Here is a 19395-nt window from a genome sequence, read left to right as displayed (position 1 = left end):
GCATGTATAGGTCTAAAGAGTGCCTAACATGGCGTCTTTTATTGTGATAAAAAAATGGTTTGTTACAAAAGTAATTAGCATATCAAACATCTTTCCTCCCAATTAAGTTTTTATGTGAGAATTGCCAGAACAATCTGAGATACAAAAATATTTTCGGGCCATGCTGGCATGGAATAATCGCCACAGGCCTTTTTTGTACTTTTTCCCCCTCCTTTCTTCTCAGATTGCATTGTGTAATTTGAAGAACTGTTTTATTTACATGAATAGCATTCCTGAACAATTTACCAAGGAACTATGGTGAAAAGGCCCGCACATACGTTCTCTTTGTCTGCTAACCTACACGTACCCTCAGGCGTTCTGTGTTCCCTCCACTTTCAAGCACACATACACTTGTGCTCACAAATTGTTTACATATTTTTTTATCTTTCCCTCTCTTCACCCCCACCGCCTCCGCTCTCTCTCGCTCACAAAGTGACACACACACACACACACACACACACACACACACACACACACACACACACACACACACACACACACACACACACACACACACACACACACACACACACACACACACACACACACACACACACACACACACACACACTACTCTGCCATTAGTCATTCAGTGAGTTTCACTACTCTAGCCTTACACCATTGTTTGCATTGGCAAGGCTGTTTTGTGCTTCTAAGGTTTCAGGCGACAGAGAGATGAGATGATAACAGAGCAGAGCCATAAGGCTGACTGAGAGAGAGAGAGTCCAAAAGTGATTAAGTCTTTGTTTCTCTCACACAATGAACCTCTCTTCTCTGACACACTGTCTGGCGTTACATCAAATCTCTGACCCACTAATCGACAATCATACGCTTGTCCGCTGGGTTTCGATGGAAAGTTTTGCTCACTCCCTCTCTCAAGTAAGCGTTCAGATGTAGAGAGATTGGTTCATGCATGGTTCGGTTTGATGTCGTAGCTAATACTTAATAGCTGTTTTGACGGACTGCTCATTATACTGAAAAGATCCATCTTTGACAGTTATTGGCAGTCCTACCAGCCAGCATAAAACCAACACCAGAGAAATGTCAATGGTCATTATACTCCACTACTTATGCTACATGTGCACTTAAGTCAGACATCACACACACACTTGTAGCTGTTGCAGCACAATAGCATCATCAAAGGAAGACTGAAGTGTGTTTTTTACATCATCAGGGCTGTTGAAAGATTCACTCTCCTCTCCTCCTGTCTTCAGTGCACTCCTCCGATGGAGGTAAACGACCTGTTCAGAGATATCCAGGATGGAAGAATACTCATGGCCTTGCTGGAGGAACTGTCCGGATGCAAGCTGGTGAGGTTTCCACCGACAATACTACACCATCCACACAGTATTCAGATGTTAGTGATGCTTTGTTGATTCATTTGCCTGCGTCACAAATGGCACCCTATTCCCTATAGGCCCTGGTCAAAAGTAGTGCACAATGTAGGGGATAGGGTGCCATTTGGGAGGCAGCCCATGGCCATGTTAGATATGGAGAAGTTATGTGTTAAAGATTGTGTTTGAGTTCGATTTCGGTGGCTAACAATTCACCCAGCTTTTTATGGTCGGTGTCCTCCTCCAGCTTCATGGATGGAAACAATCCTCACATCGTATCTTCAGGCTGAACAACATCGCAAAGGTCCTCACCTTCCTAGAGGAAAGAAATGTGAGTATCACCAATCACCTATTTAGGGAAGTGTCTAATAAACATCCTGAAATTATAGAAGACGTTTCAGCTTTATTCCCTTCAATGATATTTATAGCTGAAGCAATTTTTTTCATATTGGGAGGGGCACCAGCACACCACTGTCTAAATATCCTGTTGATTGGTTGGATTGTTTACCTGGGTGTGTTTACCTGCACAGGTAAAGCTGGTCAGTATTGATGCTGCAGATGTCGCCGATGGCAACTCTTCCATCGTTCTCGGACTCATCTGGAATATTATCCTGTTTTTCCAAGTAAAATCTCTCTCTCTCTCTATACCGTCTCTTTCTTCTCTCTCCTCTCTTTCTCTCTCCCCCCCCCCCCCCCCTCTCTCTCTCTCAGATATTAAGTCATGAAATAAGTGCCTAGTCTTCCTCCTTCTCTCAGATCAAGGAGCTGACAGGGAACATTAAGAGCCAGTTCCCCTCGTCCTCCAGCCTCTCCTCGCTCCCCACCAGCTCCGACTCTGACACCTCCCACTCCAGCACGCCTTCCGATGAGAGGCCACGCTCCATCGCCATGAGGGATCATGGGAAAGCCATCAAGACGCTCCTGCAGTGGGTCCAGAGACGCACCAGGAAGTGAGTTGTGATTGGACAGCAATCATATGTCAAATTCATAAGAGACTAACTCACAAATAGGATATGGTATTTGATGAACCTGTGGAAATTCGGTAATACATACACACAAGTTTGAAAGTTTGACTGCAGTCATGTTCAAGTGTTAGTGTCAGATGTTGCTGACTGGCCGAGTCTTGTCTTGTCAGGTACGGTGTGGCGGTGCAGGACTTTGGGAAGAGCTGGACCAGTGGGCTGGCCTTCCTGGCCGTCATTAAGTCTATTGACCCCAGCCTGGTGGACATGAGGAGAGCTCTGCTGAGGACAGCCAGGGAGAACCTAGAGGATGCCTTCAGGACAGCCCACTACAGCCTGGGCATACCCAGACTACTGGAACCAGAGGGTAAATTATTCAATTAAATTCAGTTAAATTCAATCCAATTCAATTAATTGAGACTTTATTCATTGCCACAAGGGGCAATTATGTTAGCCTGATCACAGATCTGTTAGGGCTGTATAGCCAACTCCTATGGCCGTTGTCTTGCCAAAATAGTTGACATGACAACGGCCATAGCAGTTGACAAGTCAGCATAAAGAGATCTGGGACTGGGCTACAATTATGCTGTACAATCAGAGTGTATTAGAAGATTTACCACTAGTCGATCTTAAGTCCCTCTGTTATCATTCCCGCATTTCCATCTCCACAGACGTGACCATTAACCCTCCAGATGAGCAGTCCATCATGACCTACGTGTCCCAGTTCCTGGAGCACTTCCCTGGGATGGAAGAGGTGAGAGAGACTGCATCCCAAGGGCTCAGGTCAAAACTAGTGCGTTATATAGGGAATGCGGTGCCATTTGGAACACATTCAGTGTCTGCATAATATTCATCTCATGATCGATATATGATATATACAGTAGTTTATACAAACCACTAGATCAGGGGTGTCAAACAAATGTTACCCCGTGGGCTGCAGTCGGTCTTCACCGAGGTCTGGAGGGACGCACTTAAAATGTATCATATTTCCCAAAAATCGTCCTTCATCCTTTGCTTTTCGTTTCCCTGATTGTCTAGCTTTCGTTTCAATGACTATTAGCAAGCTGGACAGAGTGAAGAGACTATAAATGTCGGTCTATTATGATTTCTACACAGTTTTGATTTGGTTTTAGTCATTTCGATGTTGATTAAGATCGTAAAAAAAACAATTATTGGGCTCGTGGGCTAGATATTTGACACCCCTGCACTAGATACAGATAACCTGATAAATCTCTCTCTCTTTGTCACTCTCAGCCCCAGGAGAATGTATCTGATGTGATACAGAGAAGTGTGTCGTCAGGTAGACTCAGCTGTCGTGTCAACGACTCCTCCCACGACCTGAGGAATGGCGTTCACCGGAGTCGGGACCGAGAGAGGCCCTTTGTGGTCCGGAGGGACTTAGTCCAGCACCCGCCCAAAATCTTAATCTCCTCTGTCTCGGAGGAGCTCAAGTCCCCCACATCACCGCCTGTGGTGGAGCGCTCCCCGGTCAACGAAGGCTCGTCAGTAGGGACCACCCCCAGCCCTGTCTTCACCGTCTCCAGCTCTCCGCAGCCCTCATTTGTCGACTCGGTCATCGGCTCTGTTTCCTGTGACTCACCAATCAGTGACTCTGTGATCGGTTCGCCAGACTCCTGTTGGGAGCGCCTGCCGAGCGAGGCAGTGACGCCAGACAGGTCCGTGGAGAGCCGTAGCGACGGGTCGCTATGTGACAGCGGGGTATCCTGGGACATCCCTCCCTCCACACCCCATGGGGTCACACCTGATCTGGAGGATCCGTTGCCGTCGGTTATGGGGCCAAAGGCAGGAAAGCCTCAGGATGAGGAACAGAAAGTGATGCCGGAGCTGTTTATCGACGAGGGGAACTACTCCTTTAGCTCAGTGGAGAGCACACAGTACAGGGCCAATTCACAACTAGAAGAGGATGGGGAGGGAAGGAAGAAGAAAGAGAAGGAAGACGAGGAGGAGGTGTGTAGCTACATTCTGGAACTGAGTGAGGACAAGGCAGCCAAGCAGGAGCCTGATCAAAGAGAAGGAAAGAACATAACAGAGAGAACAGAAAGTGACTCAGAAGGAATAGACACAACTACTTGTCAGAGTGATGGCGTCAGCAAGGAACAGGGGCGGCCATCTTTAGAGTTCTCTGACAAGCCTCAGCAGACTGACTCTGACCAGAAAAGGGAGAGTGTGTGTGAGGGTGAGAGTGTGCGTGTGGGTGAGAGTGTGTGTGCGGGTGAGACAGGAGGAGCGGTGTGTTCTCCTCAACACGAGGAAATCAGCCATTCACAGCAGGAGACCTCTGACCTGCATGAAAAGCCAAATCAGCAGGACGGTGTCCTGGAGAGGACAGACAGAGCATCAGAATGTGCCAAGAAGGAAACAGTGGAACCATCTACAGATTCCAGGACGGCTGGAAACCCAAAGGAAGGGTTAGCTACGGAACGTTCTGATAAAGCAGAGGGTCAAAGTGATGTGACTGACAGAGTGGTGACGGAACACAGATCGACTACGTCCCTGTCAGAGAGGGACAGAAATTGGGAGCGGTCCCAGGAGGGGTCAGAGGAAAGGCACAAGCAGGTCACAGAAGAGTCAGAAACACAAGAGAAGATAAAGGACGTTCTGAACGGCCACATAGAGTCACAGGAGAACACTACGACGCAGGCGGATGAGGTCACAGAGCAGTCACAACCGTATATGGAGATGGACCAGAGTCGGACCATCCAGGGGGGATCCTCAGAACCAGAAGAGGAGAGCCATACTGGGAAAAAGGACCCTGAATCTCTGGCTTGCACAGACGATCGGCAGAGCTCCACACTCCCAGCAGAGGACAGAGACGATAGGACCCAGAGCCCAGAGAGAGAGGCAGAGGTTGGGGATGAAGACCCAGACCTGCGTGGGCCCCCTGGAGGTGGCTTGGTTGAAAATAGTGAGACAGCCCCTTGTGGTGGAGATGCTGAAGTGAATGTTGTAGTTCCTGAGAAGAAGAGAGGGGCAGAAAATGGCCATGACAGGGTGGATGCTACTGGGTCTGGGGCCACAGACAACAGAGAGACTGTAGTGGAGGTCCCCCACTATGATGTCCCCATCTCCCATGTCACTGAGGCCTTCGTGGAGCCTAACCCTGGACTGGTCCTCACTGGCCCGGTTCCTCGCTCTCCTCTCTCAGACACACACACCAAGAACCAGTCTGTATTCCTCCCGCCTGGTCAAGAGAGAGACATAGAAAAGGATGCAGAGGATCATACTGAGGGCAGTCATAGTGAGACAGAGGCCTCTACTGTTGAAGAGACAGGGGACAAAATGGCAGACACAGAAAAGAGTGAAACCAAGAGTGTCAATGTGGCCTATACAGACAGTGAGTGGAGCAGTGCAATGGAGAAGCCTGAAAGTGAACCAATGGACTTGTTCCAAGCTGACATGAGTGGGGCCCTTGATCAGACAATGACATTGAGTGAGACTCTGGAACCCATGGACCTGTTCTACCCGGATACAGATGACTGTGGTCCTGTAGAGGAACCAGAGAACGACGTGGAGACATCGCCGTGGTCCTCTTCCTTCAGCAAGTCAGTAGAGACCTGGCCCTCAACCTTTAGTGTTGCAGCGCTACAACCAGCACCGTCCTCAGAACCAGAGACACACACAGACTCGCACACACATAGCCAGACAGAGACACATACAGAGACACACGCACACAGCAGTCCAGACTCACACATAAAAAGCCAACTGGATCAAGAAGCTCTCAGAGAGGAGTCAACAATGCAGAAGCAGGATAAGGTAAGCCAGTGTGTATGGACAACAAGGACAGATCTGTGTATGTGTGTGTGTGCATGTATGCGCGCCTCCTGCATGCGTATGTGTGTGTGTGTGCAAGGTGATCCAAACAACACCAGACAACATCAGAGTGACGTGACATTTCACACATACACATAGGACAAGGTCACCGTCTCATTATATGCAATAATCTGTCTGCATGTGTTATTATCTGTCATCCTTTTCTCTGGTTCTATCTGACGTGTCTGTCTGGGCGTCTGATAATATATGCATTGTTTTGGTGCTAGATGTTCTGCATACCAAGTCATATTTAGCATATTTACCTTTCATAAGCTGTGTTGACCAACCATGAATCATGAATCACTCATGAGAACGTTACCCATTATTTAAAGGAGGGACATTGGAGCTAATGTTCAAGACAGTTAAAAAGAAAGAGCGATATTTTTTATCAAGTGCTTTGTGCTACTCTATATGACTACAAGGGCTGGGATTTGAAAGGGACCTCATGATTCGATATTATAGCGATACTTAGGTGCCGAATTGATATGTATTGCTATTCTCACGATTCTATATGTATTGCGATTCGATACTGTGATTTTATTGCAATTTGATGTTGCAAACATATTTCTCATTATATGTCTTCTGCAGAGACAGGAGAGAGCATAATAAATGAGTTTTGATCAGTCATGGAAATAAAAGTGCTGAAAACATGTTGGCTCACTATTTAAAAAGAAGATGAAGAACAAGCTATAAGATGAAAAATATTTGAGTTTTGGCACAGGTACAGCCGACCAGCGTTAGCTAATGCTACCTAGCAAAAACAAAGAAACAAACAAAAACATACATATATTTATATGCTACCGGTCAAAAGTTTTAGAACACCTACTCATTCAAGGGTTTTTCTTTATTTTTACTATTTTCTACATTGTAGAATAATAGTGAAGACATCAAAACTATGAAACACATATGGGATCTTGTAGTAACCAAAAAAGTGTAAAACAAATCAAAATATATTTTATATTTGAGATTCTTCAAATAGCCACCCTTTGCCTTCATGACAGCTTTGCACACTCTTGGTATTCTCTCAACCAGCTTCACCTGGAATGCTTTTCCAACAGTTTTGAAGGAGTTCCCACATATGCTGAGCACTTGTTGGCTGCTTTTCCTTCACTCTGCGGTCCGACTCATCCCAAACCATTTCAATTTGGTTGAGGTCAGGGGATTGTGGAGGCCAGGTCATCTGATGCAGTACTCCCTCACTCTCCTTCTTGGTAAAATAACCCTTACACAGCCTGGCGGTGTGTTGGGTCATTGTCCTGTTGAAAACAAATGATAGTCCCACAAAGCGCAAACCAGATGGGATGGCGTATCGCTGCAGAATGCTGTGGTAGCCATGCTGGTTAAGTGTGCCTTGAATTCTAAATAAATCACAGACAGTGTCAATAGCACCCCCATACCATAACACCTCCTCCATGCTTTACGGTGGGAAATACACATGCGGAGATTTTCCGTTCACCTACTCAACGTCTTACACGGCGGTTGGAACCAAAAATCTCAAATTTGGACTCCAGACCAAAGGACAAATTTCCACCGGTCTAATGTCCTTTGCTCATGTTTCTTGGCCCAAGCAAGTCTCTTCTTCTTATTGGTGTCCTTTAGTAGTGGTTTCTTTGCAGCAATTCGACCATGAAGGCCTGATTCACACAGTCTCCTCTGAACAGTTGATGTTGAGATGTGTCCGTTACTTGAACTCTGTGAAGCATTTATTTGGGCTAGTAACTCTAATGAACTTATCCTCTCCAGCACAGGTCACTTTGGGTCTTCCATTCCTGTGGTGGTCTTCATGAGAGCCAGTTTCATCATAGCGCTTGATGGTTTTTGTGACTGCACTTGAAGAAACTTTCAAAGTTCTTGACTATTTTCCGTATTGACTGACCTTCAGGTCTTAAAGTAATGATGGACTGTCATTTCTCTTTGCTTATTTGAGCTGTTCTTGCCATAATATGGACTTGGTCTTTTACCAAATAGGGCTATCTTCTGTATACCCCCATACCTTGTCACAACACAACTGATTGGCTCAAACGCATTAAGAAGGAAAGACATTCTACAAATTAACTTTTTAGAAGGCACACCTGTTAATTGAAATGCATTCCAGGTGCCTACCTCATCAAGCTGGTTGAGAGAATACCAAGAGTGTGCAAAGCTGTCATCAAGGCAAAGGGTGGCTATTTGAAAAATCTCAAATATAAAATATATTTTGATTTATTTAACACTTTTTTGGTTACTACATGATTTCATGTGTTATTTCATAGTTTTGATGTCTTCACTATTATCCTATAATGTAAAAAATTATAAAAATAAAGAAAAACCCTTGAATGAGTAGGTGTTCTAAAACTTTTGACCGGCAGTGTGTATATATGTACATTTTTTACAAGTCAATACTTGGGAGTCGGAAGTATCTATATAATATTGTCCAAAATAATATTGTGATATGTAACTGTATCGATTTTCCCCCATCACTGATGACTAGCCAGTAACCCTTTACCCCCACACCCACTACATCCATACCCTATGATCCTATCCAACAACCTCCACCTTCCCCTTACACTTTAAAGTAGTCTCCCCCCCCCCCATGTGTGCCCAGGAGGTTGAAGTGAGAGGGGGCTCCAGGCTATCGGGCCCACAGGAATGGTGCTCCGTGCTGGGTGAGCAGACAGAGGGAGATGGGGGTGTGGTGGAGACAGAGATGGAGACCCACCGTGGAGCTGCTGAGAGAAGTGATCTCACCAGGACTGATGAGGAGAAGCCTGCCTCTGCTGCCAGAGAAAACAATGAGACCATGAGGTAGGATACTATTCTTAGGTCCCTGGTACGGCTGGGCTGTGTCCAAAATGGCACCCTATTCCCTTTATAGTGCACTACTATGGGCTCTGGTCAAAAGTAGTGCACTGTATAGGGAAAAGGGTTCCATTTGGGACGCCGCCTGAGAAACACAGCACAGAACATTATTTTGGGGGAAAGCAATGTTAAGCAGCGAAAGAAATGACTTCAGAACTGGGCCTCCCAGTTTGATAGAGCAAAATTCCTTAAATGTACTCAATGAAATGTGTTTAGATCTGGCTAGTCATTGAACTTGGAAGCTAATTTCCTCTCCACTAACATTAAGAGGCTCTTCATTTCAAATTACATAATGACATACAGTGCATTCGGAAACTTTTTCCACATTTTGTTACTTTACAGCCTTATTCTGAAATGAATAAAATATTTTTTTTCCCCTCATCCATCTACACACAATTACCCATAATGACAAGGCAAAAACAGGTTTTTAGACATTTCAGCAGATGTATAAAAAATTATAATTATAAGTATTCGGACTTTGTTGAAACGCCTTTGGCAGCGAGTCTTCTTTGGTATGACGCTACAAACTTGACACACCTTTATTTGGGGAGTTTCTCCCATTATTCTCTGCATATTCTCTCAAGCTCTGTCAAGTTGGATGGGGAGCGTCGCTGCACAGCTATTTTCAGGTCTCTCCAGAGTCCGGGCTCTGGCTGGGCCACTCAAGGACGTTCAGAGACTTGTCTCGAAACCACTCTTGCATTGTCTTGGCTGTGTGCTTAGGGTCATTGTCCTGTTGGAAGGTGAACCTTCGCCCCAGTCTGAGGTCCCGAGGGCTCTGCAGCAGGTTTTCATCAAGGATCTCTCTGTACTTTGCACCGTTCATATTTCCCTCGATCCTGACTCGTCTCCCAGTCCCTGCCACTGAAAAACATCCAACCAGCATGATGATGCCACCACCATGCTTCACCGTAGGGATGGTGCCAGGTTTCCTCCAGACATGACGCTTGGCATTCAGGCCAAAGAGTTAAATCTTGGTTTCATCAGACCAGAGAATCTTGTTTTTCATGGTCTGAGTCTTTAGGTGCCTTTTGGAAAACTGTAAGCGGGCTGTCATGTGCCTTTTTCTGAAGAGTGTCTTCCGTCTGGCCACTCTACCATAAAGGCCTGATTGCTGCAGAGATGGTTGTCCTTCTGGAAGGTTTCCCCATCTCCACAGATGAACTCTGAAGCTCTGCCAGAGTGACCATCGGGTTCAAGGTCACCTCCCTGACCAACACCCTTCTCCCCCGATTGCTCAGTTTGGCCGGACGGCCAGCTCTATAGCTCACCAGTTTAGAATGATGGAGGCTACTGTGTTCTTGGGGACCTTCAATGCTGCAGACATGTTTTGGTACCCTTCCCCAGATCTGTGCCTCGACACAATCCTATCTTGGAGCTCTACAGACAATTCGTTTGACATCATGGCTTGGTTTTTGCTCTGACATACACTATATAAACTGGTGTGTGCCTTTCCAAATCATGTCCAGTCAATTGAATTTACCACAGATGGATCCCAATCAAGTTGTACAAACATCTCAAGGATGATCAATGGAAGCAGGATGCCCCTGTGCTCAATTTCAAGTCTCATAGCAAATGGTATTTCAGTTTTTTCCAAAAACGTCTAAAAAACTGTTTTTGTTTTGACATTATGGGGTATTGGGTGTAGATTGACGAGGAAAAATAGAATTTAATACATTTTAGAATAAGGCAAGGCTGTAACGTAACAAAATGTGGAAAAAGTCAAGGGGTCTGAATACTTTCTGAATGCACTGTAATTCAATTATATAATCTATGCTGATGATGACTGATTCTGAAATGTTTTATTGCAATAATAGTGGCTTTTTTCTCTCTGCTTTAATGAGTAAGATGAACAGTATGTTAGTCACTGTGTAAATAATAGCTAACAAGATGTTTTCTTTGTTCTGAATGATAGTGTTCGTACATTTTCTTATCTAGTAGAAATGTAAATATAGCGCTCTCTCTCTGTCTCTCTCTCTGTCTGACTCTCTCTCGCTGTCTCGCTTCGTCTGTCTGTCTCTCTTTCGTTCTCTCTCTTTGAACAGGAGGGAAGCGGACAGTGATGGCACCACAGATGAACGGTGTTCTATGTGTTCTACACCACTCCACCAGAGGAAGGTGACTGGCTCTAATGAGGTTTGTTGCAAAACATTTCAGATATTTAGGAAATATCATTATTTCCTATGTAAGTATTTTACCATAAGATGAGCCTACAAACAATACCTGTGCTTTTATCGTCATCACTCATGTTTTGGGGATTGTAATACGTATCCCTCTGTCCCGTAGAAGGACAATCAGAAGAACGGAGCATCCAGCCGAACTCACAGTACCAAGTCTGACACCAGGTAAGAATATGAGTCAGTAGGCCTCTAGCCCCAAAGGGCGGGGTGCAGCATGACTGTTATACAGTTATAACTTCATATGTTCAAAACAGAGGTTTGTTGCACGAACCGTTTCTCTCTTGCTCACTTGTCTGAGCGTAAGTCACTGGGTGGGGCTATCTTGTAGTTGCCGTGACAACCCTCCTGTATGAGTGTTGAGGCGAGGCATCGTGGGAATTAGAGACACACAATATTCGACTGATACCATCACTCCTATGGGGCACAGCTTGGCTTGGTGTTGTAATTGTGTGAAACATTTACATCATTACATCATCTACAGCCCTCTGGGGAGGGAGATGCCATACAGATAGGTTGCGTCCTAAATGACACCCTATCTCCCTTTATAGTACACAACTTTTGACCAGGGCCCATAGGGTGCCATTTAGGTCACAGCCATAGAGATAAAGGAACACAGCTGTCTGTAGCTCAGGAACAAAGATGTTGTCTTAGTAGTTATTAGGAGGACCAGGAGTAAATCTGACCAAGAAAAACATCAGGTGCTAGTTGTATGAAGGGTATAACAAGGGCCCATAGTTTTTCCTGGTCGTGTCAAAACTCCTGTACCTAGTTACAGTATTAGTATGAGACTAACCTTGTCCCATATCTCTTTTTGCTCTTGCAAACTCCATTGCTCATGACAATGAGTGACAAGGAGTTGGCATTATTGCACAAGCAGACTGGCATTCAGCCTATCCCAGACATAGTTAAATTATTAGTATCAGAAAACTATTCAACATGAAAATAACTCTTCAGTCTGGATAAATGAAATCCATCCTGGGCTTTTGTTTTGGTGTCACTAGCGAAGCCTAACATATAACAGTTTTTTCTATTCTAAATCCTTTTTATTCAACCATTGACCCATTTTACCCTGAATTGTAGCTCTGCTGTTTATGTTGACATTATCTCTTCCCAGCTAGCACATAATGTTCTGAGAACCATATGTTTTATAGAGCTTGGTGAGAGCATGGTTGTCCTATGATTATTTTGCATCTAACCTTCTCACAACATTCTGGGAATGTTGCAGGATAGCCAGCTAGCGCATAACATTCTGAGAACCATATATTTCTTAGGTGGGAATTTCAGTACCTAAGCCTAACGTTTCCCACAGGTTTACTCATGGTTCTATATAATGTTCTCAGAATGTTCAGAGAATGTTAAGAAACAACTTTCTTCTGTGGGAATTTCAGTACTTCAGCTTAACGTTTTCTGCAGATTTCCTCATGTTTCTATTTAAAGTCATGTTCTCAGAATGTTCAGAGAATGTTAAGAAACAATGTTCTTCTGTGGAAATTTCAGTACTTCAGCATAACATATTCTGCACCTTTCCTCATGGTTCTATTTAAAGTCATGTTCTTAAGAAAACTTTCCATAAAAAAAGAAAAAAAGAAAACAGTAGTAACGTTCAAAGAACGTTCTAAGAATGTTATTTAAAAACATACATGACGTTCGCAGCGTCAACAATACTGTCTTTAGCCTATCTTGTTAAGTGTGTTCGGGTGTGTTGGCTGCGCCCACTAATTGGCCACACATAATCTTAATGAGTGTTTCCTTTGAAATGCGGTCTGCTTGAATAGACTACAATGAACAGCTTTGTATGAGTTAAAAAACCAACATGGCACGCTAGCTCCATCCTGGTGGCGCAGTGAACTAATTCCATTGCTATAGAACAGAAGATAATAGGTTCATAATCTCACTGATGCCATGGCACAATAAAAAAATACATGTGTTTGCATGATTAATGCCTAAGCAAATTCATTTCCAGGTGTCCTATCTGTGCTTGGAGTTCAAAACAGTTAACCTAAGCTAGCAGTATTATTAAAAGTCTTATTGGAACATGTTCTCAGAACATTATTTAATTGCCTTCAAATAACCTATTATTTCCGTTCTCAGAAGGTTAGTAAACCTCCTAGGAAAACTTTCGGAGAACCATAGTAAAACGTTTTCAGAACCTCCCTGCAACCTAAAAATTCAAGTACCCAGAACAGGCAAAATGGAAACCAAAAATGTACATTCCCACGATTTCCAAGGAACCAAATGTGCTAGCTGGGTTTAAAGTCTGTTTGGTTCTGTCGACCTTCTGCTGAACCCAGTTTTCTCTCTCTCTCTCTCTCTCTCTCTCTCTCTCTCTCTCTCTCTCTCTCTCTCTCTCTGTCTCTCTGTCTCTCTGTCTCTCTGTGTAGCTGGAGGGAGATGAGGACTCCTACTTCGTTGACAGAGTACTACATTCTCCTACTGCTGTGGCTGCTCCTCTACTGCCTGTTGGTGTTGCCACAGATCGACTACAGGAACCTGCCAAGCCTTCTGCTCAACCTGGAAAAATGAATACACACACATACTGCGACACATGTACATACTGATACACACACACGACACATACGCACGCACACACAACACTTTTTTTTATTCCAGAATAATTTATAAAGCTGTTTAGAGATTCTGCTCTTTGGCTTTTAATGTGGCTTGCATTGATATGCTTAAATTGTAAAGACAAACCTATAACTTTGTATGTTTTTCTGAGTTTATTGATGTACAAAGAAAGAAGCACTCTAAGGGCTATTCAATCCGTAGCGCTGGAGATCCGCTTTATAGCGTGATTGACAATTAAAGTCAATGTTCCCGCGGTCGCGGAGACTGCGTTCGCGGTAAATGCTGCATATGTCGGTTCAATCGGAAATGACCTTTACATATTTATGTGGATCTTCAGCGATACTTCGGCAATACGGATTGAATCCAGCCCTAAGAGTCTGTAGGATTGTACGGTGCACAATTATAAAAAATGTTTTTTTGTAGGTATACAGTTTATGAAGCTTTGCAGTGGCCCATTTACATATATGCCAATTTGGTGAGTGGAATAACATGTATGTTTCAGAAACGTCCCTGATGTCCTTTTTGAATTTACATGCAATTTGATAAGAAAAAGTGTGGCCAATGAGTTATGCAGAACTATTTACACATTTAAGATGATGCACAACCTCCATTGAGCGATTAACTTATTAAGGTCCTGCATTCTCTTGAAGGTACTTGTCTTACAAGCTCAGTGGATTCTGCAGAGGCTTGGGAGTGTGTCAGTTGCACTTTTGAACCAGAGTATGTGAACTGCCAAAGATACAGTGTTTGGAATGCTGGATAGAAAATACAAAACTAATTCACCATCAGCAAATTATGAAATATAAGTTTAACACAGTTGAAATAGTTTTGAAGTGACAATACTGATTTACTAATAATGTTGGTTTTATTTTAATAGTATTTTAAGAATGCTGGAGTAAATGTCTATGGATCAGTTGAAAATACAGTATATGAATGGATTTTTAAAGTGTGATTATTAATTCCTTTATTAAATGCTATGTTTGTATGCCTGTGGGTTGTTTTTTAAACTGCTGTTATTGATTCAGCCGTGCTTGAACTTGTTAGAGCCCTTCAATAAAAAGAGAATGCTTTATGATTAAATGTTTATTTATAAAATACCTTTTTTTAACAACATCTGTAATTAAGTACAGTACTATCATCATTTTGTTGTTGCATTTTTTTTAAATTTGAATCGGCTTAGTTTCCAGCCACCTAAATCTTCAATATAATTCCCCCAACAACAAGCACAGAATTCCTACACATGGATAAACCGAACAGTGGATTTATAAAGTGTGTGTAGTTATGTGCAAAAGCCATACTTTACATGACTTCATGTCCAGCAGCTGTCCATATGAATTCTGTTGAAATAGATTGCCTATACAGACACTGCATATGTTAATGAGATCTATATGGGCTGTGTGGAGGTCTGCATGATTATGCCCAAGGGACACAATACATACTGCCTATCTGATTGTGAATGAAGTGACCTAGTACGGCCTCAAAGAGGTCACCTTGCTTTTGTATTGGAACCCATTCTGTTCAAAAGCACCAGTCAAGTGCAACGGGTCGTTCCACGAAAAGAGTGCCTTTTGCTTCCCTTTGATATTTTAAGTAGAAATTGTGCACCAATATTGCATTTTAGAAGCCTGTTATGTTAAATGAAGTGCAGCATTTTGACATGTCATTCCATGCACCCTCTGTAACTTCCAGGGAAGATATTAACCCCATTTAACCCCAACATTTCTACAAGTTTTCACCATCATTGTAAAGCCCTAGTTATTTAGTTTCTTTGACATAGTCCTTTCTGAAGATGATTATTTACTTCAGGGGATTAGTAATTCATTTACATCTGTCCCTCATTTGAAGGTCAACCCTGTTACGTGAACTGAACTCTCTTTTTAATATGGTGAAACTATTCATAAAAATCAAAATCGTAGGAAACATTAAACACCTAATAGTGAAATCATAGTGTAGAAGCAGGTGATCTAGTTCTACTCTTTCTGGCCAGTTTCTGTTGTTTTGTGGTGGAAAACTGAGCAGGTTGAGCATGAAACGTCAACCCTGTTACCCATAGATAGACAGGCTAGAAATGTTTTAACAATGAAACGTGTTTTTGTGATGCTTGCATTCAATTGTCACTCCCTGTAGCTTCTATTCTCCCTGTCACAAGGGGATGTATCATTAACTCTTTTAGTCAACTGTGTTACTTTATTTGGCACTTAATAAGCACTTACTATAGTCTTTTTTTAAATTCAACCTCTTGATATAGCAAAACTTTTTTTATGAAGCTCTTTATGGCAGAATGTTCAAATTAGGTGGAATCAAAAGTTACTTTTTGAAGAACTTACACTTCTCAAATGGCACTGAATTGGTGGAATGACCCAATAAATGACATGTTTTGCCCTTTGTTGTATAGTTTATTTGATTGGTTAATCCAGATTGATTTCATGCCTGCTGCATGAGTAGCGGTTACAACTCACAGCATTTTGTTCTAGTTTATGGAGATATGGTTTGGGAAACATTAGAAACATTATAGCCCTGAAGTAAGAAATATTATAAAACTGACTGGGTAAAACGACAAGTACCCTACAGTGCCTTGTGCCTTCCCTTGGAAGCCAATAGCTCATTTCCTGAGTGCCTTTTGTTAGTAACTATAGTCAGAGTTAATCTGGGATGATTTATCAATTATTTTCGGTTCGCACTAATGTTATAAAATAAATTGCCAATTGCCATAGTCTACTGTATGCCACGGTTGCGGGAAATGATCCAGGGCCATAATAATCGAATCAAATTGTATTTGTCACATGCTTCGTAAACAACGGGTGTAGACTAACAGTGAAATGCTTACTTACGGGCCCTTCTCAACAATGCAGAGAGAAATATAGAAAAATAATAGAAAAATAATAACATGAGGAATAAATACACAATGAGTAATGATAACTTGGCTGTATACTGTACATGGGGTGCCAGTACTGACTTGATGTGCAGGAGTATGAGGTAATTGAGGTAGATACTGTATGTACATATAGGTAGGGGTAAAGTGATTAGGCAACAGGATTGATAATAAACAGTAGTGGCAGTGTATGTGATTTAGTTAGTGTAAAAGGGGTCAATGTGGATAATCCAGGTAGCTACATTTGAAGTTGGAAGTTTACATACACCTTAGCCAAATACATTTAAACTCAGTTTCTCACAATTCCTGACATTTAATTCTAGTAAAAAATCCCTGTATTAGGTCAGTTAGGATCACCACTTTATTTTAAGAATGTGAAATGTCAGAATAATAGTAGAGATTTATTTCAGCTATTATTTCTATCATCACATTCCCAGTGGGTCAGAAGTTTGCATACACTCAATTACCATTTGGTAGCATTGCCATTAAATTGTTTAACTTGGGTCAAACGTTTCGGGTAGCCTACCACAAGCTTCCCACAATAAGTTGGGTGAATTTTGGCCCATTCCTCCTAACAGAGCTGGTGTAACTGAGTCAGGTTGGTAGGCCTCCTTGCTTGCACACACTTTTTCAGTTCTGCCCACAAATGTTATATGGGATTCAGGCTAGGGCTTTGTGATGGCTACTCCAATACCTTGACTTTGTTGTCCTTAAGCCATTTTGCTACAACTTTGCCTCCCCCTTTTTCCTCCAAACATAACGATGGTCATTATGACCAAACACTTCTATATTTGTTTCATCAAACCAGAGGACATTTCTCCAAAAAGTACAATCTTTGTCCCCATGTGCAGTTGCAAACTGTAGTTTGGCTTTTTTATGGCGGTTTTGGAGCAGTGGCTTCTTCCTTGCTGAGCGGCCTTTCAGGTTATGTCGATATAGGACTCGTTTTACTGTGGCTATAGGTACTTTTGTACCGGTTTCCTCCAGCATCTTCACAAGGTCCTTTGCTGTTGTTCTGGGATTGATTTGCACTTTTCGCACCAAAGTACGTTCATCTAGGAGACAGAGCGGTATGACGGCTGCGTGGTCCTATGGTGTTTATACTTGCGTACTATTGTTTGTACAGATGAACGTGGTACTTTCAGGCATTTGGAAATTGCTCCCAAGGATGAACCAGATTTGTGGAGGTCTACAATTTTTCTTCTGAGATCTTGGTTGATTTCTTTTGATTTTCCCATGATGTCAAGCAGAGGCACTGAGTTTGAAAGTAGACCTTGAAATACATCCACAGATACATCTCCAATTGACTCAAATTATGTCAATTAGCCTATCAGAAGCTTCTAAAGGCATGACATCATTTTCTGGAATTTTCAAAGCTGTTTAAAGGCACAGTCAACTTAGTATATGAAAACTTCTGACCCACTGAAATTGTGATACAGTGAATTATAACTAAATTAATGTGTCTGTAAACAATTGTTGGAAAAATGACTTGTGTCATGCACAAAGTAGATGTCCTAACCGACTTGCCAAAACTATAGTTTGTTAACAAGAAATTTGTGGAGTTGTTGAAAAACGAGTTTTAATGACTACAACCTAAGTGTACGTAAACTTCCGACTTCAACTGTATTTGGTTAACTATTTAGCAGTCTTATACCTTGGAGGTAGAAGCTGTTCAGGATCTTGTTGGTTCCAGACTTGCTGCATCGGTCCCGCTTAGGGCCTTCTTCTGACAGTGCCTGGTATAGAGGTCCAGGGTGGCAGGGAGCTTGGCCCCAGTGATGTACTAGGTCGTACTCCGTACCCTATGTAGTGCCTTGCGGTCAGAGGCTGAGCAGTTTCCAATCCAGGCAGTGATGCAACCAGTCAGGATGCTCTCGATGGTGCAGCTGTATAACTTTTTGATGATCTGAGGACCCATGTCAAATCTCTTAGTCTCCTGAGAGGGAATAGCCTTTGTCGTGCCCTCTTCACGACTGTCTTGGTGTGTTTGGATCATGATAGTTTGTTGGTGATATGGACACCAAGGAACTTGAAGCTCTCAACCTGCTCCACTATAGCCCTGTCAATGAGAATGGGGGCGTGCTCAGTCCTCCTTTTCCTGTAGTCCACAATCATCTCCTTTGTCTTAATCACATTGAGGGAGAGGTTGTTGTCCTGGTACCACACGGCCAGGTCTCTGACCTCCTCCCTATAAGTTGTCTCATCATTGTCGGTGATCAGGCCTACCACTGTTGTGTCATCGGAAAACTTAATGATGGCGCTGGAGTTGTGCCTGGCCATGCAGTCATGGGTGAACAGGAAGTACAGGAGGGGACTGAGCACGCACCCCTGTGTGGCCTCCATGTTGAGGATCAGCATGGCAGATGTGTTGTTACCTACCCTTACCACCTGGGGGCGGCCCATCATGATGTCCAGAATCCAGCTGCAGAGGGAGGTGTTTAGTCCCAGGGTCCTTAGTTTAGTGATGAGTTTTGAGGGCACTATGGTGTTGAACGCTGAGCTGTAGTCAATGAATAGCATTCTCACGTAGGTGTTCCTTTTGTCCAGGTGGGAAAGGGCAGTGTGGAGTGCAATAGAGATTGCATCATCTGTGGATCTGTTGGGGCAGTATGGGTCTCAGGTTTCTGGGATAATGGTGTTGATGTGAGCCATGACCAGCCTTTCAAAGTACTTCATGGCTACAGACATGAGTGCTACTGGTTGGTAGTCATTAAGGCAGGCTCCCTTAGTGTTCCTGGGCACAGGGACTATGGTGGTCTTCTTGAAACGTG

General features: G+C 43.2%; 1 protein-coding gene across 1 annotated transcript in view; it reads left to right on the top strand.

Annotated features, from left to right (window-relative positions):
- Positions 1–14832, top strand: part of LOC106602440 (uncharacterized) — a 40867-nt gene extending 26035 nt beyond the window's left edge. The window contains exons 3-13 of the mRNA XM_014195086.3: positions 1254–1349; positions 1621–1704; positions 1904–1996; positions 2130–2323; positions 2509–2702; positions 3007–3089; positions 3590–6109; positions 8751–8950; positions 11050–11140; positions 11291–11349; positions 13566–14832. Coding sequence (XP_014050561.3) covers positions 1254–1349; positions 1621–1704; positions 1904–1996; positions 2130–2323; positions 2509–2702; positions 3007–3089; positions 3590–6109; positions 8751–8950; positions 11050–11140; positions 11291–11349; positions 13566–13707 — 3756 coding nt within the window. The 3' untranslated portion in view covers positions 13708–14832. The remainder of the gene's footprint in view (positions 1–1253; positions 1350–1620; positions 1705–1903; positions 1997–2129; positions 2324–2508; positions 2703–3006; positions 3090–3589; positions 6110–8750; positions 8951–11049; positions 11141–11290; positions 11350–13565) is intronic.
- The last annotated feature ends 4563 nt before the right edge of the window (positions 14833–19395 follow it).

Source organism: Salmo salar, chromosome 01, assembly GCF_965601325.2.
Source record: "Salmo salar chromosome 01, fSalSal1, whole genome shotgun sequence".
NCBI classification, from domain to species: domain Eukaryota; kingdom Metazoa; phylum Chordata; class Actinopteri; order Salmoniformes; family Salmonidae; genus Salmo; species Salmo salar.
This window is presented reverse-complemented; position numbering and strand designations above follow the sequence as displayed.